The sequence below is a fragment of the Lissotriton vulgaris genome, chromosome 2_1, assembly GCF_964263255.1.
Source record: "Lissotriton vulgaris chromosome 2_1, aLisVul1.2, whole genome shotgun sequence".
NCBI lineage: Eukaryota > Metazoa > Chordata > Amphibia > Caudata > Salamandridae > Lissotriton > Lissotriton vulgaris.
The window spans coordinates 1,347,761,254-1,347,785,279 of NC_141687.1; the positions used below are offsets into that span (position 1 = coordinate 1,347,761,254).

At 49.7% G+C, this 24,026-nt stretch overlaps 1 protein-coding gene across 1 annotated transcript in view; it reads right to left on the bottom strand.

Annotated features, from left to right (window-relative positions):
- Positions 1-24,026, bottom strand: part of EPB41L5 (erythrocyte membrane protein band 4.1 like 5) — a 1,452,967-nt gene that overhangs the window by 426,888 nt on the left and 1,002,053 nt on the right. Inside the window, exons 19-20 of the mRNA XM_086957110.1 lie at positions 10,506-10,634; positions 8,091-8,152 (exon numbers count right to left, since the gene is read on the bottom strand). Of these exons, the coding sequence (XP_086813236.1) occupies positions 8,091-8,152; positions 10,506-10,634 (191 nt within the window). The remainder of the gene's footprint in view (positions 1-8,090; positions 8,153-10,505; positions 10,635-24,026) is intronic.

A 24,026-nucleotide genomic window follows, 5' to 3' on the forward strand; every position in this document is an offset into this window, starting at 1 on the left:
TCAACATTTATAGGAGTTAGAAACGCGTTGACTATAAAAGCCTGAAATAACCAAAAGTTATATAAAAAAAATATCGATAGGTTTTTGTAAAATACAAGAAATGTTCATGGCTTTGTTGTAATTAACCATATTACAACTTGGAAATAATTCACATATTTTCTTCATTGTCTGTTTTTTGTATATATTGCGGTGTGAAAGTGGTATGATTGACTGTTTGAATGAGATAATTTTGAAATGTATTTTGATTGTTTAATTATAACTAGAATTTTGATTACATGTCATTCTGTTCTTTGTTGTACATAAGGTCTTAAAATATGAACTTGGCTAAATTTAATTTTCCAAACAAAAAATGAATAATTGACTGAAGTTAAAATAAAAAACGATACATTCTGATCATAAAAACATTTGTTTTACTTCATATGTTTTGCCAAAAATAGGGCGATTAGTTAGGTAGCAGCACGTGCATCTTCTTTTGTTTATTACTAGCTTGTGGCAAGCTGTGCTGTTGGGATCCCAGACCCAGTGGTGTTGTTAAGGTTCTAAGGGAATTCACAGCATATAAGGAACATCTTATCGCCGCTTTAGCGGCGGTTTGGTTTCCTGCCGCTAATATGGCGATAATGTTATCACCCTTCCTTCATAATCTGGCCCATAATCTCTGGCCTCATGTATAATTTTAAGGACTTCTTATACCACAGTATCTCGCAGATCCCTGCGTCCTAGACAAACTGGTGACGGAGGGTAAACACTAAGGGCTGAGTGAAATAGGCAAACACGAAGGGCTGAGTGAAATAGGCTGACACTATCTCCTCCTGTCTCTCTTCTTTTAACTCTCCCTCCCCTTCTCACTTCCACCCTTTGCCCCTCCCTTCCATTTTCACTATGGTCCTATCATTTGAACTAGATTTCTTTACCTCTTCCACATAGCAGACACACTTATGTTTAATTTTTGTCTTGCAGGTTACCTACGCTGCTTCCACTGGAGTCCAATGCACGTTTTTTTTATTATACTGTTCTAAAGTTACATTTCTATTTATTTCTGTTTTAACCCCTCCCATGCTCGTGACGGAACTGTTCCGTCACGAGCCTCGAGGTGGGCTGTGCTGGTGACGGAACGGTTCCGTCACGGCCCGCTCACCGCGCATGCGCGGCACGAATTTCGCGCCTGCGCTGACGTTCTAAAGAGCGGGCGGGCCGTGACGGAACGGTTCCCTCACAAGCACAGCTCACCCGCAGGCCTTGACGGAGCGGTTCCGTCAGGAACACAGGAGCGTCGCACGGCCCGCCTCCCCCTTAGCGCTGCGGCGGAATAGCCACCGCAGCGATGGGGTTCATAAAGGTTACTTTAATAAAGGTTACTCGCGCCAGGATACTCAAGAGTAATTGTGCTTGTAATAAATTCCATATAACATAAAAAAAACTGTATATTTCTTCTTTTTCTGACAACACTAGACTACTATTTCTTGTGATAATCATCTGTTTATAGAAGATTATAAAGTCAATACTATTTAACATAACAGTGCACCTACAAAAAATAATGTAACTGTTAGGCACATGAATCCTGGGTAATTATACAACTGCAAGAGTTATTTGAGTATATTACTTTATAACACCATAAGTACTGCCTGTGTGATTACAGAACAAATAAGGCACTGCCTAGGACCACAGAGGCTTCAGGGACTGCCGAGGCCCACCCTGCATATTTAAATAAAGATTCTGAGTATGACGATCCCCGGACTTAAGTGGACCTCGAACAATTAGTAAACAATACCCGGGAAGGTGGTGCTCTCCCAGACTGCAAAACATCTCTGTACCCTTCTGCGTCCAATTCACACTCGACTACACAGTACTTAATTTGTAAAAGAATAAGTGCCGGGGCTCAAAGTTTTACTAAGAAAAGAATGGTGTTTATGACTGGAAGTGTAATATCCGGGCTGACTCTTTACAAACTCTTCTACCTTTTCAGAGGTGCTGGCTTAAGAAAGCAGTCATTTTCCCAGGGTCCTCTATATGACAGAGGGGAAAGCAAACAGACGACTGAGCGCTGTGTACATTAGGAGCAAAAGGAGTACACAACTCATCGAATTAACCTCGAGAGGGCGCGAGCAGCAACCACTGACGTAACAAAACCCCATGTACAATTTGCCTACTCTGTACTCGTCAGTGGGCAATTCTTTATCGATCCCAGTTAAACAATGCTGTATCACGTTTTGTGAAACGTGTCACCGTGTGGGCTTCACTAAATAATTCATGGTTATTTAAGTGGGAAACGGGATTGTCGACTTCTAATTTTACCGTAAAAAAAATTAGCACCTGCCACTAATATACAACGTTGGGAACCGTGGGGTGAGCCCCAATGCCCCCGTTGTCCCAGCCGGCTCCCCGTGTCCTTCGGGAGCCGCCATTGCCTTTCCACACGGGGACCTGCTAACATGCAGCTCCCTGTGGGGAAAAGCAATCTGCTTTGCATTTTCAAAAGAGAGCTGGTTTCCCTGCTCTCTTTCTCAAAATCCAAATCAAGTTTGCTATGGAAGGGTGGGAGCCGAGGCTCCCACCCTTCCATAGCAAATAGCAGTGTCCCAAGGGTGGAAACCCGGAGACACTGCAGGAGCTGGGGGGGTTGAGTAATCTCCAGGACCCTTGACGGCTCCATGACGGGGGCCCCCATCCCACAATATTAAAAGCCCCGGGGTGGTGATCTCCAGGGCTTGGGGGGGCCTTTGAACCCCCCCACCCAATTTTTTGAAAGCCCTGGGGAGTAGGGGTCCTCGGGGCTGGGAGGAGCCTTTGAGCCCCCCCCCCACCCATGAATTTTACTGGGGGGTGGCCTTCAAGCCCGCTCCACCCATTTATTTTGTAGCCCGAGGGGTGGTGGTCCCCGGAGCTAGCCCCTCCCCCCATTACATTTAATATTTTAGCCCCTGGGATTTGCCCCCCACCCCCGGGGTTTTATTATTAAAGAGGCGCGGGAGCATGCGCTTTGTTTTAAAAAAATGTATACGGCAGGATCCACGCACCCTGCATGCATTTTGCCGTATTAAAAAAAAATGATGTGGGGGCCCCGAGTGTCCTTGTGGGAGCCCCTATGCAGGTCTAGAGGGTCAGGGTATTTCTACACTGCCTCTTTATACGTTTTGCACACTTGTTCCACTGATTTCTTCAACCTCGCTTCTACCGAGGCACAATATGGCTGCCAACACTTCCTGGTTTGGAATGTTGACAACCAGTTGACAGCCAATTAGCATGCAGCGCGTGATAGGGATGGTGCGCGTGATCGGGATGGTGCGCGCAGGTTGCGCGGATCCACCGCGGCCATAGATATATCTATGATCTTACTTTTGATATTGTCATCAAATACTGAACGGATTTACACCATTTAACCAAAAGGCACGAGTCTGAACCAAGGGCTACCTCTTTGCCAAATTTGGTGTAATTCCGTTCAGCAGTTCGGGCTGTAGCTGCGATTAAAGGTTCCTACGGAAAATTGCATGGGGAAAACACGTTTTGGGACCCTTTTTTTCTCAGCCCCTGCTTAACAAATCACCCGAGACTTTCAGGATATGAGCAGACCGGAGCGGGCCAACAGTTTTGAAAATTTCGCGAAGATTCGTCAACCGGCGCCAAAGTTATTCCAAATAGAATGTTGCAGATTTCCTATGGATAATAGGTCCTAACTAGAACTACCTACTGGCGATATATATATATAGATATATATACACACATACACACAAATACATATACATACACATATATACATATACATGTATACACACCTGTACCTGAACCAAAGCGCCGTTTCTCCTCCCTTGGATAGACGAGACCAGGAACGGAACGGACCAACGAAACAGCAAGTATATTCAAGTGTTGTGCTTTATTCCAAAATCCAAATGCTCGAAGGTTGCCACCCGGTTGAAATGCACTCCAATGCAGCGTGAGGACACAGGCCTTTATTAGGTTAGAACGACACCTGGCATGCCAAATCCATTCGCAGCTGTACCTTCATTTGTACGCCTGACGCGTTTCAAAGTAAGAAACATCGTTTTCAAAGGCGATGGTCAGAGCAATGCATGTTCTGAAACCGCCCAGGATGGTAAGTAGTCCATTGTTGTTACGCCCCTGGATGGATAGTTCTGTTTGAGAACCAGCGTGAGGCATCCTGGGTATTGTAGTGGCAGACGGATTAATGTCCCTGGATGGGTACACAATTTTCACAGCGTCAGAAAAGTGCTCAAAGCCCTTTTATGGGCCTCGGCAGACAGGCTCGTTCACATCCTTAGCTGCAGTGTCTACAAATGAAGCTTGGTAAATATCCAGCTCCGTGGCCACCTGCTCTCACATGGTGGTGATTTTCGGCAGCTTGACTGCCACCATAAATATCCTGCTCATTGGTTGCCACCCGGTTGAAAAGCACTCCAAAGCAGCGTGAGGACACAGGCCTTTATTTGGTTAGAACGACACATGGCATGCCAAATCCATTCGCAGCTGTACTTTCATATGTACACCTGATACGTTTCGAAGTAAGAAACGTCTTTTTCAAAGGCGATGATAGTCAGAGCAATGCATGTTCTGACACCGCCCAGGATGTTAAGTAGTCCATTGTTGTCACGCCCCTGGATGGAAATTTCTGTTTGAGAACCACGTGAGGCATCCAGGGTATTGTAGTGGCAGAAGGATTAATGTCCCAGGATGGGTGAACAATTTTCACAGCGTTGGAAAAATGTTTAAAGCCCTTGTATGGGCCTCGGCAGACAGGCTCGTTCACATCCTTAGCTGCAGTGTCCACAAATGGAAGCTTGGTAAACATCCAGCTCTGTGGGCGAGCCCCGAAACCCACGCACCTGCGGGCGCTATAGGAGGAACCCACCTAATGCACCTGTGGCAGGAGGCAGCCTCAGGTTAAGACGTGTTAAAATACACAGAAAAGAGTTAGTACAAGGAAAAAACCTCTAGAAAAGGATAACTAGGAACACACTCAAGGGTCAAGAAAGGCGAGACCCATGGCGTGTAGGAGGCAGCACAACACTGAAAAACGTCCAACGGTAAGATAATGGCGTCAGTAAACGAAGAGAGCCCAAAGGGACCTCTATGCCTGAGTGGCGCAGAGCGGAGCTAAACAATAGCATACAGGTACCCCAACTGGAGTATATCACACCTCCAAGAAAAACAGGGGGAACACCTCTTAGGGTAAACCAGAGTCAGAGGACAGAACACAACAACCTGCCCAAAAACGCATAGCCCAACTGGTGGACGCTAAATGAAAGGGTAACCACCATAGGATATGACAACCCGAGACCTGCTATGTACAGACCGATGGGGGAGGGCGAAAGCCCGCAAGGAGGCACTGAACCGCTGAATCGGCGTGGGTATCAAACAAAAGGACCCCATCAAAGGGCAGGTCAACAAGGCGTTCCCAGATATTCTCCGGGAAGTCCCATCCCGAAACCAAACCAGCCATAGCTCAGTCTACGGAATTCAAGGTATCCATAGTAAATTCCGCCATATTACGGCCATCATGGAAAAGATGGAGGTCAACGCGAGCGCCCTCAGAGGTGAAAGACAGAAGAGACTCAGCAGAGTCTCAAAGGGCAGAAGTAGCCCGAGCCAAGACACACACCCTATTGAGTGAGCGAAGAGCTGCGCTAGTGGAGGTGAAAATATTACGACCCCACGACTCCAGCCATCTGGACTCCTGGGAGGGAGGAAGCAGCAGCTGAGGCAAGGACGCAAAAGCAGAACATGGCCCTCAATGTCTATATGAACAAGTAAGCAAACTGGATCATTTGGAGCAGGGAGGTGGCAGTGCAAGATAGAACGAGCCACCGGATCATCCGATGATGGCCGAGCCCAGGTGCCCAAAAGGGCATCATGAAGAGAAGCTTCAAAATGAAGAAGCGGCTCAACATTCCCCGAACCGTGGTGGAGGACATCCAACAGTGGGTCAACAGGCAGGGGGACCAAAGAGCGCTGCATACTCAGAATGCGGGCGGCCAAGGAAACAACTCTAATAAATGCCGTACCAGCCGTGGTAGCCAAGGGGGTTGTCGGATAAACGAAGGAAGAGCCCAATGTCCAAATGAAGGAAGCCTTATTGACAAATGAAGGTTCTGATGGGGCTCCTGAGGAGGCGGAGAGTCTGCCGGAGCCAGAAATTCCAAAGGGGGGGGGAAGAGGCAAGGACGGATCTGGCATCGCCAGACATCAGGGTGATGCCGAACTCCCCCCGGAGAGGAGTCAATGATCCAGCCTCGAGGCAGCGCCTGGACGTCCTCGGCCAGCACCGACTCTGCCTCGTCTGGCACAGACTCTGCCTCAACCACGATAGGCTCCAGTTCCGAAGAAAGGAAAGGTGCCGGAGTGGCAAGTCTATGGCGCCGGACCGGCGCTGACTGAGCCTCAACCACTACAAGCTCCAGTTCCGAAGAAAGGAACGGTGCCGGAGCCGGGGAGACAAGGGCTCGGCCTCCGAAAAGACAGCCACCTGTCCGGAAGGCAGAGGCAGTCTCAGAGCTAAGCTGCGAGCACCAGCAACCACCTGCGACGCCACAGGTAGCCCCACAGGGCTATGCGTGTGGTAGGGGAGCTATGGTTCGAACAGGGGGACCCAGCCGGGCCGCGCCCTGACAACACCATAACTCCATCATCCCGAGAAGCAAGGGGCTTAGCCGGCACCGGGGGTGAACCCACCGGCGAGTCCCACGGAGACCCTGCATGTAGCGGAGAGTCAGAGGATGCCCCAGGGAGAGGAGGGGACCCAAGGGAGGCCTGCAGAACTGCGGCATAGGCCGCTATCTAGGTCTGAGTCACCCTAGCGCCAGGAAAAGGCAGAATGGGTAGGTACAACTCCCCGGGGGCACACGTCCGGATTAACCCGGGAACTAGTGCCCCTGACAACAGAAGGGGGGATGTCGAAGACCTGGGCGACATGCTTCGGGACTTACCAGGAAGGGGCGAGCAACGCACACGGGAACCAGATGGCGACGGGTACCGCAAACGGAACCCACTGCCACCGGGACCTGCCACCGAAGAGGAGGCCAGGGGCCGTGACGACTCCTACCAGGACAGATGAGGCAAAAGTAGCTTCAATCGGGGCTCCCGCCGGGACTTCGGCTTGAGTTGTTGGCAGGCGTCGCAATCCGCCGAGTCGCGGTGTTCGCCCAGACACCACATGCAGATAAGGTGTGGGTCCGTCGCAGACATTTGCCGCGAACAGGAGGCACACGTTTTAAAGCCTGAAGCCTGACATTTTTGGTCTGACAAAAGTATGTTTCACATGGTCATGTCAAACACAGATGATTTCCTTCCTACACTGTAGCGATGCCCATGCCCCAATTGTATTCAGTTTACTTTATTATTTTAGGGGGCATGGGGAGACTATTCCTACGCTATGTATCTCTTCCCCCTTCTTTGCCTCACACATCCCCTTGCTAAATCAACTTTTTTGTTTGCCAGCTTTTCAACAAGCCTCTGTCACTAAACACTATTTTTGGGACCCCTAAAGCCCTAACATCACTTACTCTGCCTTCTCCTCTTCCTTTTTATTTTACCACCGTTTAAAGACCTACTCCTACCTGATGTGTACCCTATTTTGTCCAACAGTTCAGGGCAGCTGCATACAAAACTGCCACAACCAGTTTCCTTTTTTTGCCCAAATTCCATTTTTCTTTATTTTTTTAATTTAACAGTTTTCAATTGCTATGGCTTTTTGCCTCCGGCTTTCGGATTTGATTACAGGGGCCTTTACAGTCAGTCACTTAGCCATTTCGCTGGAAAAAGAAATTCACTACTACAAAGTATCCAGTTCCTTTTGTATTAACCTAAACATTGTTCATATCAGACATTCAGACTTGCAGGTTGTCACTCCTACCACCCCACCAGAAGACATCAATTTTTTTTTTTTTTTAAAGAACGTCTATAAACCAAGCTTAGCGCCAGCAGAAATTAGATGAGTACTCTGATGATCGGCAAATAATAACACAGTTCAACAGCACAGTCAATAATACAATGTCTTTTCCTGCATGAAATTAGTGACTTAACATACTGAGCAGAGTTTTGTACACTTTGAAGAAATGAGCTCCATAATGATGTGTTACCTGGCTGCTGCATCGTGGACATTTGTGTTTTTCTCTCCAGACATGGAGTCCTCTCTAGAGACCTGAAGATAAAAAAACAGTGAAACTATTAACCTCCATCTTGCATTTAACATTTGAAAAACGAGATCAAAACATGAAGGGAAAAAATATGGAAAGACAGAAATAAATATAGTATAAAAATAAATCTTAAATTAAAAAAATCTCAGCTGTTACTAGGCCAATCATAGTGGAACGGGCATTAAACACTATCTCATTATATAGACTTGATGCTTCAAGGAAAAGTACCCAATTCAGAAACCGAGGCAACTTCTCCACTACTTTACCCCGTTTTTCAGTGTTTGTGGGTCTATCAGAATCAGTCAACCAGGAATAGAATCTGTGGAACAGCTCCCTTTGCACAATGAGTACGATACAAACCCTCTTCAAGATATTCAAATGCATGGACTGGCGTATTCTGGTAAATAGAGATCCTGTATGATGAGGACACAGATCTGCTACACACATCAGCTTTTTGCAGTTCTTTATGGGTTTACAATCCAATCCAGAGAAGGAATCCCCCAAGGTAATTGCAAAAGCAGACAGTGGGTAAATGTTTTTTTAAACTACTAAAAACACCAGTGACTAGTAAAAAATAAAATAAAAATGGATGGCCCAGAGGTCTACATCTGCCTAAGCAACTTGTGTCTAGAAGCAATTTAATTCTGTATTGTGCATTGTGCATTTTACAACTAAAATAAACTAAGATACACAGTAAGGAAGTCCCTGCAAGAATGGATTGTATCAATGCCACAGTGCGTGAGCTCCCAGTTTTGGTCCGACACCACCATGATGTCTATGCAGAGATTTGCCATTATCATTTTGCATCTAGATCTATCCATTTACAAAGCTGAGGTTTGGGACCACGACAAGGAGTCCAACATGTTTGATGCAAACTCAGTAAGCTCCTGCAGCCTACTTTAAAATGGAGTAAACCACCCTGGAGAAGTATGCTTCCAATTGTGGGGACCACTTATCAATGTTAAATTAGCAAGAGAGCAGGTGCTGATGGCTTTAACTGCTAAGTTAAGTGTCAATTAGATGCAGTAGCTGAGGAAAAAAGGAGTTTCACCACTTACTCCCCTCTTGAACACTGGGGTGCTCTCTTAGAGATTATGATCGGTACGTTTCGCAACATAATGGGCTTAAGGTGACATGCTGATAGGAGATATGCCCTGCTGACTGGTCTGAGGTGCTGCAAAGAGGAAGACAAGACCCCCACCCCAGCTTATGAGATTACAGAAAACGTGTTGCTGCCCTGGCCCAGGTCAAATGACCAAGAACACTTGGGAAGAAGAGGAGAGTTATGGTGGTGACTCTGGAGGTAAAGGTGGTTAACACCTGTTGAAAGGAAGGAGATGAAGGGCAGCAGTAGGAACTTTTCATATACATTCTGGGAGCCAATGAGCAAAAGAGAGAATTATGCTCAGAGTGGGTATGACATTTTAACAACTAATTTAAACAAGGCAACCACATGGGAGAATCTGTTCAGAGAAAATTTGAACATCCACACAGCAGCTGAGAGTGAGTGTGTTGCATGCTATGTGACATCAGCTGAACCAGATTTGTACTTCTACAAGAGAACCAACTCAACAACCCTCACCCTAAAGGCAACCAATGTTTGGATTAAAGAAAAATAGTGTGATAATAGGAAAAACTATGGCATGTGTCATTTTCATACTGATACTCGACGCTGTAATTTTGTGACTTCTTTAGGGCTGTGCCCACACAGTTTACACGTGTGCGAAAACGCTGTTCCTGCAAGAACTGAAACTGGATTATGCAACAGTCAATGCACTACTCACAAAAACTGGATTTTCATTTTCTTGGCATCTGTGATTACCTCTCATGGTTAGGCCTCATTACTCATTGTGAGATTGTGAATTCATGAATCTTGCAAAAAACCTCAATGCACAAGTCACTTGAGTAGTACACGTTAACCCTTTAGTTATTACGAGAAATGTGTACCATGTAAAGAAAACCTTTGCTTAATCCTACAAGTGATGGCAGCTTAGTATATCCCTGTTGTACCCCAAATGCTTCCTATTGAATTCTTCAGCAGTATTCCAAGCAGATTGTGCTTGGATAACTGGTAGCGTATTAGCTTTTTCTTTTCACATCAGATCAATATCTAGTTCTTTCCTCTGCCTCTTTTTCACCACACAACACACTTGTCTAATACAGAAGTCACTGTCACTTTCAGGTACTTGCAGTACCCCAGACATTGTGCTTATGTTACTATACCACTGGCTGTGCGGGTGTCTCTCAGTTCATGTTTCACATGATTGTGTACTCATTCCTGGTGTACAGCGCAGAGCAATTACTGGATTGGAATTACCGTCTATTAAAAAATTCCTGCCACTCTGAAAAGGCACTTACTTTGTGGCTCGCTTCCACCTGCGCCTTGAGAATATTGCTCTTTATGTCAGCAGGAAGACGCACAGAGGTCACCACCGGGCTCTCTACAGAGTTATTTAGACACTTCTCTGTCAGCTTCACCACATCTTCCTAAGAAAGAAAAACATGACTCTTTACAAATGTACTCCCACGCAGGAGTTACACGGCATATGTATCAGAATTTCAAACAAGACACATGCAAGAGATAAGAGCTGAGTTTATCAGACTGGTGAATATTCTAAGTGGCAAAAATGTATGCCTGGGCAGTGAACTTCGCTCCGTTCGTGGAGTATTCTGCACTCAGTGGTGCTCGCATAGTGCAGAAAACTCCGCTTTGCAATGCGCAGCAGAGGTTTTTCCCCGCTTGCAATCGCGAACGGTAAGTTCGCGAGCATGAGCTGCCGCTCGGGTAGAGTTTCTACCCGAGCAACAGGAATACCAGCTCAAACTGCAGTGCGCACTGCACTCCACCACTTGCAGAAGGTTTTTGTAACTTCGCGGAGTTCGCGAAGAAAAACTCCACGAACTACGCCCAGGTCTGCTAAAATTTCCTTGTACCGTTTATATGTGTATTTAATGGATTTCTATTGTGCAGACAAGACCAGAGTCTTACACTGCTTTAAAAGGGATTAGGCAGTTAATGAATTAGGAGAGATTACACCATTAAAAGGAGATTCAGCATGGGAGGAGTAACAGAACCAGCTTTAGTTATACAGTACTAGTTACTTACCTTCGGTAATGATGTATCTAGTAGAGACGTTGTCTAACCGCAGATTATTTAACTTTAAATTATCACCAGACGTCAGACTGAATACGGAAAATGTTTTGCAGCAGCACCTCTGCACGCCGGGGGACGGCGCCACACGACCCCGCCCGGACGTCATCCACGGACGTGACGTCAGCGAGGCCATTTAAGTCCCACCCGACGTGCTGACGTCGGTTTCCTTCAGAGAAACTTTTCCACAGAACAACGCTGAGCCATCAATGAAAACTGTGAAAGTATGGGAACAGTGTGCGAAGGAGGAAATCCGTAAAATAAAGAAATAGGGTGATGTATAACCTCATCCTAAAGGATAGTGTCAGACAATGTTAACCAACAAACCAAGAAGTAAGGGCAGAGCATCGCTCTGAGCGAATACCAAGCAAAGCAAAGCGTAGACCCTCCCCAGAGGCTGAGTAACATGGGAAGAATGTTCCGACAGACAGCAGGGAGACTGGCATTATAACACAGAACCGTGCCGGACGATAAGGGTGGAGCACAAGAAGAACAACACTCCGCTGCAAGATGACATTACATAGAATAGCACTTGTCCCTGTAGAGATTGAAGGGCCGAAGCATAGCCGAACAGCTCCCAGAGAAGGCGACTGCAGAGGAGTTAAGAACTCATAAGTCAATAGAAGAGGCGGAGGTAGGGAAAGAACAGTAGAAGACACCACACTGGAGGGGCCAGAGTGGAGGAATGCAGAGAAAGGGAAGAAAGAATCTCCTTATGAAGACGAAAAGGAGAAGCACAGCTCCACAGGAAGAGAAGCCACCCAGAGGGAGGCGGCTGTAAAAGGCAAAGCCTGAGCGGCTTGCACCAACTTGAGCACCCTGTAGGAAGACCAGCGCCAACTGAAAGGAGGCAAGGTGGAGAACCCCACCTGGAATGGTCCTCGCAGAACAGGGAGGATGGGTGAGCGTTTAGGAATCTGTGGCTGGACAATGTATTGGTACCGAAGGTAAGTAACTCGTACATCTGATAGAGACATCTAGCCACAGATTCCTTAACTTAGAATAGATACCACAGCCATACCCCAAGGGGAGGTGGGTCTGCGACAGAACAGAAAGCGCCCAAGAGCACTGTGCCGACACCAGAGTGACGGACAATAGGGAAAGTTGTGGCGGTGCAAGCTATCAGCAGACCAAGCAGCTCGGAAGAGCAAAAGACAATAGGAGAAGAACTACTCCCAGAGCCCAATGGCGCACTAAGGTGGTCCCAACCAACATCTAGAGGACAACATGGAATGCCATAATCAGAGCCTACCCAGCGGGCCTACAGAAGGGAGGCCGGACGGCCGCAGCCAGAAAGTGAAGGGCAAGAGGGATGAACTGAACTACGTCCCAGAAGCACAGGCATGAAACATAAGACACCAGTGAAATATATATTGACAAGAAAGCGTCAGGGGCAGACAGCCACAAACTTAAGCACACTGAGACGGACCACAACGAGGAACATGCACGTAGCAGACAGCTACAGAGACAAGAAAGATGCACAGCCAAAACACGTACGGGACTGCCCAACAAGGCCACTTAAAGACCAAGGGGAATAACATACTAAAATGAAGACATATGCAGGGCACAGCACCCGGAACAACCCTCAAGAGAAACCGTACCACATGTACACCAGACACAGATTAAGGGTGACACCTGAAGGAAAAAAGACATCCGAATGGCGTGGCCTCCGAGGTACCGAAGGTGCCCATAGAAACAGTGAATAGGAACACGCAGAGCTGTGGCGAACCACATCAGATCCTTGGAGCCACCACCTCCAATCGGGAGGAGAAATGCACCCCACAGAAAAAAGGGATTGTTCAGTACAGGAACGGGACAGACAAGACCCACCAGAAGAGCATTCAGAAGTGGAGCTCATCCCCGGGAACGGACCCCTGAAACCCCTTGCTGCCGAAGCAGCATGAACAGGCACCAAAGAGTACTATAAACGGTGCAAAGGAAAACGCCGCAGTGCAGAACGATAGCAATCCTGAGTGAAAGGCACCCAACAACGAGCCACAAGACCAACGCAGCTGTTGCGCCATAGCAGGGACCCACCTAATGCACCAGTGGCAGGGTGGTAGCCTCGGGAGAAGCGTGTTGAGACACATCGAAAACAGCAGTACAAGAAAGAAACCTCTAGAAGACGAGTAAGATACACACACCCAAGTCGCAAGCAGGGCGAGACCCGTGGCATGTAGGAGACAGTGCCAGAAGCACAAGTTACTACTTGTGTAACAATATATCTGTAAGAGACATTAGTTAGTGATAGATTCCTTACCTTAGAATATCCCCAGGCATCAGACCGGATCCGGAAATTTTTGCGTAGCAGTACCCTTGCGCGTCGGTAGGCGTCGTCTGCGGCTCCGCGTCCGTCGTCGTGGGCACCGTGATGACGTCATCGGAGTACTTAGACGCCGCCTCCGCGTGCTGACGTCAGTTCTTAGACACAGCTTTTCCGCGCCAGAAATGCAGAGCTATGCTAAAAACCAACACTGGTGCCTTGAAACTAGGGCCCTGAAAGAGGATGACCTTAACCCTAGATATTGGTTCGCAGAATGGGGAGGATGGGTGGGTCGGTTAGGAATCTATCACTAGCTAATGACTCTTACGGATATATCGTTACACAAGTAGTAACTTGTGCATCTGAAAGAGACACCGTAGGGGTTGATTCCTTACCTTAGAATAGATACCCCAGCAATACCAACCCCGGTGGTGGGTCTGCGAACCAATAATCACACCAGAAGGTCCTGGAGGACGGAACGGCCAAAGAAGCCATCCCTCCGGACTTGGCTGTCCAGGCAATAATGTCTTACAAACGTGTGCAGCGAGGCCCACGTAGCTGCCTTGCAAATGTCCTGCAAGGGCACTCCTCGGCCCAGGGCAGTGGTAGTCGCCGTGGCCCGAGTGGAATGAGCCCTCAGACCAACAGGGGGTTCCTTCTTAGCCAAGGAGTAGCACACCTGGATACACAAGATGATCCACCGCGAGATGGTCCACTTGTGTACCGCCTTTCCCTTCTTGGCGCCCACGTAACCAACAAAGAGTTGGTCATCCACCCGGAACTGGTGTGTGCGATCTAGATAGTAAGAGAGCGCACGTTTTGGGTCCAGACGGTGGGAGCCTCTCTTCCTCTCTCGAGGGATGCGGAGGCGGAAGGAAGGTGGGCAAGGTGATGTATTGCCCGATGTGGAAGGCTGTGACTACCTTGGGCAGGAAAGAGGGCCTTGTCCGCAACACAACCTTGTCCGGATGGACCGAAAGGAAAGGAGGTTTACAGAATAGAGCCTGGAGCTCACTCACTCTCCTGGCAGAGGTGATGACTACCAGGAAGGCAGTCTTCAAAGTAAGAAGGCGGAGAGGACAGTTGTGAGGTGGCTCGAAGGTAGCGCACATCAGAAAAGTAAGAACCAAGTTCAAGTCCCACTGAGGCATCACAAAGGGAACAGGACGAATGTGTGATGCCTTTCAAGAATCGATTAACAATAGGGGACTTAAACAAAGAAGGTTGATCAGGCAGCCTCAAAAAGGCAGAAAGGTAGCCCTTGATAGTGCCCAAGGCAGAGCCCTGCTGGGCAAGAGAAAGAAGAAAGAGAAGAATCTCAGAAAGAGGGGCAGAGAGAGGATCCACAGCCTTGAATGCACAATGCCACAAATCTGTTCCACCTGCAGGCGTATACCGACTTTGTGGAGGGAAAACTGGCTGCCAGAATGATGTTACAGACTTCTTGAGGCAAGTTAAATGGCCTCAACTGTCGCCGCTCCATCTCGAAGCATGGAGGTGGAGACTGGACAGGTTCGGGTGGAGTACCGGCCCCTGCTGCTGCGACAGAAGGTCCTCCTGAAGAGGCAGATGAACCGGGGGATCGACTGACATACTGAGTAGCTCGGGATACCAGTACCTTCATGCCCAGTCCGGAGCCACAAGGATGACTTGTGCCCGGTCGCGCCTGATCTTCTTCAGCACTCTGGGCAGAAATGGTATAGGCGCAAAGGCGTACAACAGACCGCAACTCCACTCGCAAAGAAAAGCATCTCCGAGCGAGTGCCGCCTTGGAAATACCAACGCGCAGAACTGATGACATTGCGCGTTCTCTTCGGTGGCGAATATATCTAACCAAGGCTCTCCCCACTGCAGAAAGAGACCTTGTGCCACGTCAGAGTTCAGACGTCATTCGTGATCCATCATGCAACGGCGGCTGAGTTCGTCCGCCCTGGCGTTCAGAGAACCTGCCAGGTGTCGAACCACCAGGGTCACGCCCTGATGTTCCAGCCATTGCCAGAGGTGCAGAGCCTCCTGGCAGAGGTTCCACGACCCCACCCCGCCCTGTTTGTTGCAGTACCACATGACAGTGGTGTTGTCCGTGAACACCTGCACTACACTCCCTCGGAAAGAGGGGAGGAATGCCTTCAGTGCTAGACGAATCGCACGTAGCTCCAAAAGGTTGATATGGAGCCGGGACTCCGCCAGAGACCTCTGATCGCCGCCTCTCCTATGTGGCCTCCCCAGCCCTGGAGGGACGTGTCCGTCACAACTACGTGCTCCGGTTGGGGAAGGGAGAGGGATCTGCCGCTGACCCAATCTCGGTCCGTGAGCCACCACTGCAGCTGACTCGGGATAAAGGCTGAAAGATTGGAATCAGAGCCTGTATATCCTGAACTCGCTGTTCGGGTGGGTAAACCCGAAACTGCGCTGAGTCAAGAACCGCTCAGATGAAAAGGAGCTTCTGAGAGGGGCACAGGTGCGACTTCGGCACATTGATGGAGAACCCCAGCTGGTGCAAGAGGTCTGCCGTCGTCTGGAGGTGGCCGACGACTGTCTGGGGCGAGGTAGGGGAAGACTGAAACCCCTAACCTGCGCAGATGAGCTGCGACCACCGCCATCACCTTCGTGAACACCCGTGGGGCGCTTGTAAGGCCGAAGGGGAGCACGGTAAACTGAAAGTGCCCGTGGCCTACCGTGAACCGCAGGTAACGCTGGTGGGCCGGCAGGACAGGGATGTGGAAAATGGCGTCCTGCAAGTCCAACGCTACCATCCAGTCTCCTGGGTCCAGCGCAGCTAAGACCTGAGCCAGAGTCAGCATCTTGAACTTCTCCTTCCACAGGAAGCCGTTGACGTTACGTAGGTCCAAGATAGGGCGTAGGCCCCCTTTGCCCTTCTTGGGTACCAGAAAGTAGTGGGAGTAGCAGCCACGTCCTACTTCTGGCCCAGGAATGCGCTCGATGGCCCCCTTGGCCAAGAGGGCCGAAACTTCCTCCTGCAGAGGCCGCAAATGATCCCCCAATACGCGGTGGTGTTGCTGTCGCATGTCTCGGGGGGTCATCTCGAAGGGGAGGGAGTAGCCCCTTCGGACGATCTGCAGCACCCACCTGTCCGAAGTGACAGTGCACCAGTGAGAGTGGTGATTGCGAACCCTGCCCCCCATTGGCGTCACGTGGGCCGAAAAGCACGGACTAGGAGGGTTTAGAGGCGGATGCTGCGAGGGAGGGTATGGACTGGCCTCGCCGTTGTCCCCGACCGCCTCCACGGCGATTTCCACGGCCGCCACCGCGCTGGATGGTAGTCTGCGGCGTGTGGCTGGCGGCACGTGTAGGGGCGCCCCTTCCTTGGCCACGAAAGAAGCGAAAGGCACCCGTTTGCTGGCGCGGGCCGAGAGGCCCAAGGACTTGGCCATAGCCCTGGAGTCCTTAAAGCGCTCAAGCGCATGGTCTGCCTTGTCGCCAAAAAGGCGAAGGCCATCAAACGGCATGTCCATCAGTGTGTTTTGGATATCGGCCGAAAAGTTGGCGGACCTCAACCAAGCGTGGCGTCTAATCGCCACCGTCGTTGCCATCGCTCTACCTAGTGAGTCGGTGGTATCCAGCCCACACCGGATAGAATATTTGGCTGCATCCCGGCCCTCCACAAGGGCTAGGCCGAGTTTGACCCGTACCTCCAACGGACACTCTGGCAGCACTTCCGCAACCGTATCCCACAGAGAGTGGGTGTAGCGGCCCAAGAGGCATGCGGTGTTGGAAGACCGCAGTCCCAGACTAAGGGAGGAGAAGATCTTTTTACTGTACTGCTCGTACCTCTTGGATTCCCTGTCCGGCGGAGCCGACGGGAATGCGGTCTGGGAAGTGGAGGTGTGGATGACCAGGCTCTCGGTGGTGGGGTGGGTGGACAGGAAAACTGGGTTGCCCGGGGCCGGGCGGTGGCGTCTGGCCACGTTCCTATCTACGAGCGAACCCGTAGTGGGCCTGGACCAAGTGCCCAAAAGAACATTGGACAAGGCCTCATTAAACGGCAGCAGAGGCTCTGTCGGGCATGACTGCGGTTTAAGGACCTCAGTGAGGAGATTAGTCCTCACAGCCGCGACGAGGAGCTCAAGGCCCATGGCCTTGGCAGCCCTCATCAACACCACACTGTAGGTTGCCCCCTTCTCCCAAGCCACGGTAATAGGTGAGACAAAACCAGTGTCTGGTGAGGTGTCAAGATCACTGGCATCCCCAAGTCCACCTGTCCAGTCCTCTTGAGACTGACACTCTCTGGTCAGAGGGTCCTCAGACCCCTCCCAATACTCCTCGTCACCCATCCCCTGATAGTCAGGGTCATCAAACGATGAGGCCGGTTCATAGAAGGTAAACTCCCCAAGCGGCGTCGAAAGGTGCCTAGCGGCGCCGTTCCATCCCCGGTATCCGGAACGAGAGAGGCATCGTGGACGGCGCCGCCCGGGTACGGCGCCGGAGGTGACACCTGACGGACCGACGCCGGGGGGGATCGTAAGGTCCACCGGCGACAACCCGGATCCTGAAGCGGGTCCAGTGGGGTCCTGCGGCGCTGGGCCCGGAGGCGCCAGCGGCATCGGGACTGTGAGGCCCTGCGGCGCCGGGCCCAAAGGTGCCGGCGGGACCCTGGGGCCCTGCGGCGCCGGGCCCGGCGGCGTCGGGCCGAAGCACTCGACGGCGACTGGGCTCAAGCCCCCGACCCGCTAGGAGCCCCAGACTGGTCCGCTGGGCCCGAAGGCCCCGCCGAGCCCGTCTGAGGAGAGAGGGACCTCATGGCCATGAGGAAGCGCTCGATCTCCTCCGGCGTCGCGTCTCGCACAGGGACCGGAGGGTGTGGAGCTGGACACGGCGCCCGCGACTCCGACGGAGCCGCGTGGGCGGTGGCACTCGAACCCCCGGCCGCGTCACACGAGCGTCGGGGGGAGTCAGAAGAGCGAGGACGCCTCTTCGACTTCTTGTGTTTCTTACCTGACGACGACTTCGACCCAGAGGAGTGGTGCCGACTCTCGGAGCTGTGGTGGTTCCGACCCCGCGACCTGTCCCTCGACCTCCCGTGGGATCGGGACCTCTCGCGGCGCGGGCCAACTGCCGGAGTTCGAGTCACCTGCGGGACCGCTCCCGTCTGGCTTTCGAAGACAGGGCCCGGCAGTCGGGGCAGGTCTTGTCGTCGTGTCGACGCCGAGACAGAGTAGACACCGACGGTGAGGATCCGTGACCGACATCGTGCGGTCGCAATCCTCGCAGTGCTTAAATCCAGATGTCCCTATGGCATCGATCGGAGTCGTTCGACTTCGAAAAGATGATCAAAATGATCCAAAAAGTTAGTCAAAAAGTGACTAGAAGAACTGACGTCAGCACGCGAAGGCAGCGTCTAAATACTCAGACGACGTCATCACGGCGCCCACGACGGACGCGAAGCCGCAGACGACGCCTACCGACGCGCAAGGGTACTGCTACGCAAAAAATTCCGGATCCAGTCTGACGCCTGGGGATATTCTAAGGTAAGGAATCTATCACTAACGTGTCTCTTTCAGATGACAACACGAAAAAACATTTTTAACGGTAACATAACGATGACAGGAGGAGCCCAAAAGGGACCTCCACGCCTGCCTGGCACAGAGAAGAGCTACACAATAGCAAGTCAAGTCAAAGTCAAATAATGTTTTATTCGAGGTTCTACTCCTAAAAGCGTTGTTCAATCAAAAATATAAAATCAGACTAACGTCAATTCTGTTAAAGGGTAGAACTCCAATTAAAAAGTTGAATGCTAATACAGAGTAAAATTGTATACATAATATTTTAAAACAACAATAGCAAATATAAAATGCAAACAATCTCTGTCTAATGGACCACGCCCATCCAAGGTACTTAGCTGTAGCTATTGCTAGGCGCATTAAAGTGCTACTAGTTGGTGTTAGCCAAATCCACCTTCCTGTCAGAGATCTAAGGGGAAGTGCGCCCGCTCTTAATTGGAAAAGGAGCTTTCTGTCGCCCGGTCTAGTTACAGCGTCCCAGTAAGGTTCGAGGCATGGATACAACTTGGCTTCCAAGAATCCTCCAGCCATAGTCGCTGCACTAGAACTACTCCAGTTCCGAGCAGCCACCTTCTCCCAATAGATTTCTTTTATGATTTTTTTTAGTAGGAAAGATGGTTCCCGCTGGATTATTCTAAGTGTTTTAAGCCATCCGATTTTGTGAAACACATCCGCTTTGATGATATCTAGGAACCCCTCAGCGTAATGGGAAAGCTCAGGCGTAGTCCAAAGCCTTTGCCAGTACAGAATCGGGCGAAGCCTAGCCAGGTCTGCAACCGCTTTTCTGCCCAAATCGTACCTAAGAGGCAGCAGTGGGGTACTCTTAGGGACACCGGTAATAGCCCGGAAGAACTTGTTTTCCGAAGTTTGGAGTGCCACTACCTTCTTGAATCCCCACAGCTCAGCACCATAAAGGGCAGAGCCGAGAGCTTTCGCTTCATATACCTGCAGTGCTGGCTTTATTGGTTTCGTCAAAGATTTTCTGTGTTCTGAACCAAGAGCACCAGCCAATTACCTATGCCTTAATGTAGCAATATCTATGTGCTGGGACCATCTGAGATCGTTAGATACATGGATTCCCAGATATGTAAAGGCATTCACCACTTCTAAGGAACGACCGTTCATAATTAACTTAGATTTGAAGCTACGGTGGGGGTTAAAGACCATAAGTTTTGTTTTTTCCACATTCACTTCTAGGCCATGGTCCCCACAGAAAATAGACAGAGCACAATGTAGTCCACTTGGGGTCTTAGATAAAATCAGCGTGTCGTCTGCGAACATTAAAATAGGTATTTTAGTGCCAGCTAATGAGGGAGCGTCCACATTCGAAGACATCATACGAGCCACAACCCCGTTGATGTAAAGTGTAAAAAGTGTGGGCGCCATCGAGCACCCTTGCCGGATGCCCCGCTCCACCGGGAAGTCTGCAGTCACCATTCCCTGCCCCCCCCCCCCCCCCACTGGATCTTAGCGTAGTTAGCTTTGTGGAGCCTCATTATCATTGTCAGTAACTCTCCTGGTAGGCCCCGGTTCCTCAGCACCTGCCACAGCTTGGACCTAGGTACTAGGTCGAAGGCAGCCCGCAGATCGACAAAAGCCGCATACAGGCTACCCCTGCCCAGCAACACGGTCCTCCACTGCAGTAAGGTGAAATGGAACACCTGATCCACCGTGCTAGTAGACCTTCGAAATCCCGCTTGGAATGAGGACAGAGCGTTGTTCTCCTCAGCCCAGTCAAGGAGCCTGTTTACAACCAATCGACCAAATACCTTTTGAATGGTGTTAATAAGGCTTATGGGCCTATAGTTGCAAGGGTGGGATCGGTCGCCTTTCTTATATACAGGTATTATTACTGCACCCTGCCAGTATGTCGGAACGGGTGCACCCTGAGCTATTGCATTGGTGAGGAGATAAATATACTTACACCAACGCTCTTTATCGTTTATAAAGACGTCTGCTGGCACACCATCTAATCCTGGGGATCTACCATTGGGCACTGTACTGAGGGCCATCATTACCTCACTAGTACTAAAAGAGTTCTCTTTATAGTAGACAGGACTTAAGTCGACCGCCTCGGTGCAGGCTGTGTCTCGGCATACTGGGGCATAAAATAATTAACCCACTTCTCTTCGGGTACGTTGTTATTCGGAGGGTCGGGTACTCCCTCTCTGCGCCGCTTTACGATGTTCCAAAAGTACCTGGAGTCTTTCCTATCGCTAGCTGATTTTAACTCTAACCAATGGAGCTCGTCCCATAATTTCTTTGCCTTTGTTATAGTATCCTTATATTCTTTTCTGGCAGATCGAATAGCCATAGGTTGTCTACCTTTGATTGCGGTTCCTAGGACTAGTCGTGCCTTCCTACATTGGGCATTGTACCATTTTGCCTGCTTGCGGGTTCCCTCTATTGTTTTTCGCAGGTTTCAGGAAACAATTCCTGATGGCACAAAACAGGGTATCATTTATTACAGTGACACAGTTCGTTTCTGAATTGGAAAGATTAATTTGTTCAATGGCCAGTATTACTTGGTCTGCTTCAGTATTAATATTAGCAATGGCCTGTTGATTGGTCTCAACGTATGCCCATCTTAACCTGCTCATGTCGTTTGTAGGGACAATCGAAGGTGGGATAACCCCCTCAGTGTTTGTAATCACATTAGCAGGTGTCCACCATTTGTGCTCTCCGCACAATGGGTTGTGGTCACTCTCGATCCTCCTTTTAACCTCCATGTCACAAACCAGGGTCCATATTTTTAAACTGCATAAAACAATCAATTCTACTTCTGTGCCGCCCATTATCAAATGTACTGGTCCCAATCTTGTCGCTCAGAGTCCTCCCATGTAATGCTCTTAGACCCCTTTCATAGCATAAGGCATTCAGACAAATGACATCCTCAGACCAGCGAGAAACTGGTTTCAGGTCTAATTTGGGGACACCCCATTGTCTATCTTCTTCGTCCCCAAGGAAATCATCAGCAATAGCCAGGGGTTCGAAGGTTCGATTTAGATCACTAGCAATCACAATGTTATTATCTTGGGAGTGGGCTTCAAGGAGGGAACCCAAAGCCGCTAAAACTTCTGACCTCCCACCCCTGTTACCCCTTGCGTAGATATTGTAGACATCGAACTGACCCAGAATACCGGAGTCTACTCTAATAAGTTGGATATCTCTATTTCTGGTGTCTATCACCTTAATAGTTAAAGGAAGGCTTTGGCGGACCCAAATGGTTAAACCACCCATAGGTCTTCCCTTTGTGCCCTTGGATGCTGGTACAGAGTAGTTTAAATACCCTGAGCAAAAGATGGTTCACATAGCCATGTCTCTTGAAAAATACACATATCAAAACTGTTAACAAAGCTTAGCCAGTCCTGGGAATCTTGTTTGGAACGCAACCCAGCGATGTTCCATGAAACTAACCTCCCCACACCATCCTAGATACCATCGGACGGCTTTGATGTAGTAATTACAGGGGTAACTGTAGTTTGCCCTTGATCTAATTCACATGGCATCCCTTGGTACTGGTTGATTTTAAAACCAGCCCTGCTCCTAGTATCAACCTCTAGATTGGGGCTCAATGGAAGGGCAGCGTCCCGCAGTACAATCCCCTCTACCTCTATTATTTCTGGTGCTTCCATACATTCCCCACCATTCAGGTCCACCAAGTTTCCACTAGCTGCTATCGGAGAGACCGATGTTTGTCAATCATTGTTGTCTAACCCAGAGCAGCTCCCTGCACTTGTAAAGAGATTGTCAGCAAGGAATGCAGATTTCAAAGTTAGCTCTATAGAGTCACATAAAAAATGTGGGGAACTTGGCCTTTTTGCATCTAAGATATTCTCCCTAATCAGCGAGCGACATCCTCTAACATGGCACAGCCAGTGAATGGTTTTGTTAGTTAGAGAATCTGGGCGCTCGCTGTTGCCAGATTTCATATTCCCTAATTTAGGAACATTAGTCATATATATTTTGTTCCTTTGGGAGTGAGTTTTATTAGAAACGGTATTCCCCTGATTCACTAAATTACAGGCCTCTACAGTTGTCGAGCCCGTAGCCACCCCAGTTGTTTTTATCTGCCGCCCGGCTAGACCAGTGGTTAGGTCTCGCCTGTCGATGCGCATGCGCATCGAGCAAGCGAGAGTATTGCGACTTATCCACTCTTTATCCACACTGCAAGGAATCGTGGCGATTCCTTGCAGTGCCCGTGACTTTTAAGGTCAATGCGCATGCGCATTGAGCTTATGCGCATGCGCATTGACCTTAAAAGCGCGTGCACGTCCGTCTTTGTTTACCCGCTCCGCCCCCTCCCCTTCCCGCCGTCTCACATTTCGCAATGCCCTCCTAACAACACACACACCCTCTCCCCCGCTCCGCCCCCTCCCCGCCATGTCTGCCCCCTTCCCGCCGTCTCGCATTTCTCCTCCCCCCTCCCCTCTCTTCCCTCCTTAAAAACAACTTTATGAAAACCATCGACTTGCAAAGGTTTGTTGTTTCCATAAATATTATTCAGTTGCTAGAGTTTTTTTTACTTCAGCAGTTTGAATAAAATATTTGCTTGTTATACAGAGCCAGGCTCCCCTTTTTCCACTCCCCTCCCCGGCCCCGCCCCTTCACCACATCCAGATTGGCCCCTTGCTACCACATCACACCCCTCGTGACACACCACTTCCTGGGATTCAACTTTGTCGACCGGCTCCACAGTAACCCTGCCGAAGCAACCCAGTTGCTAGAGTTTTTTTTACTTCAGCAGTTTGAATAAAATATTTGCTTGTTATACAGAGCCAGGCTCCCCTTTTTCCACTCCCCTCCCCGGCCCCCCCCTTCACCACATCCAGATTGGCCCCTTGCTACCACATCACACCCCTCGTGACACACCACTTCCTGGTATTCAACTTTGTCGACCGGCTCCACAGTAACCCTGCCGAAGCAACAACGGCCCCTGGATTGAC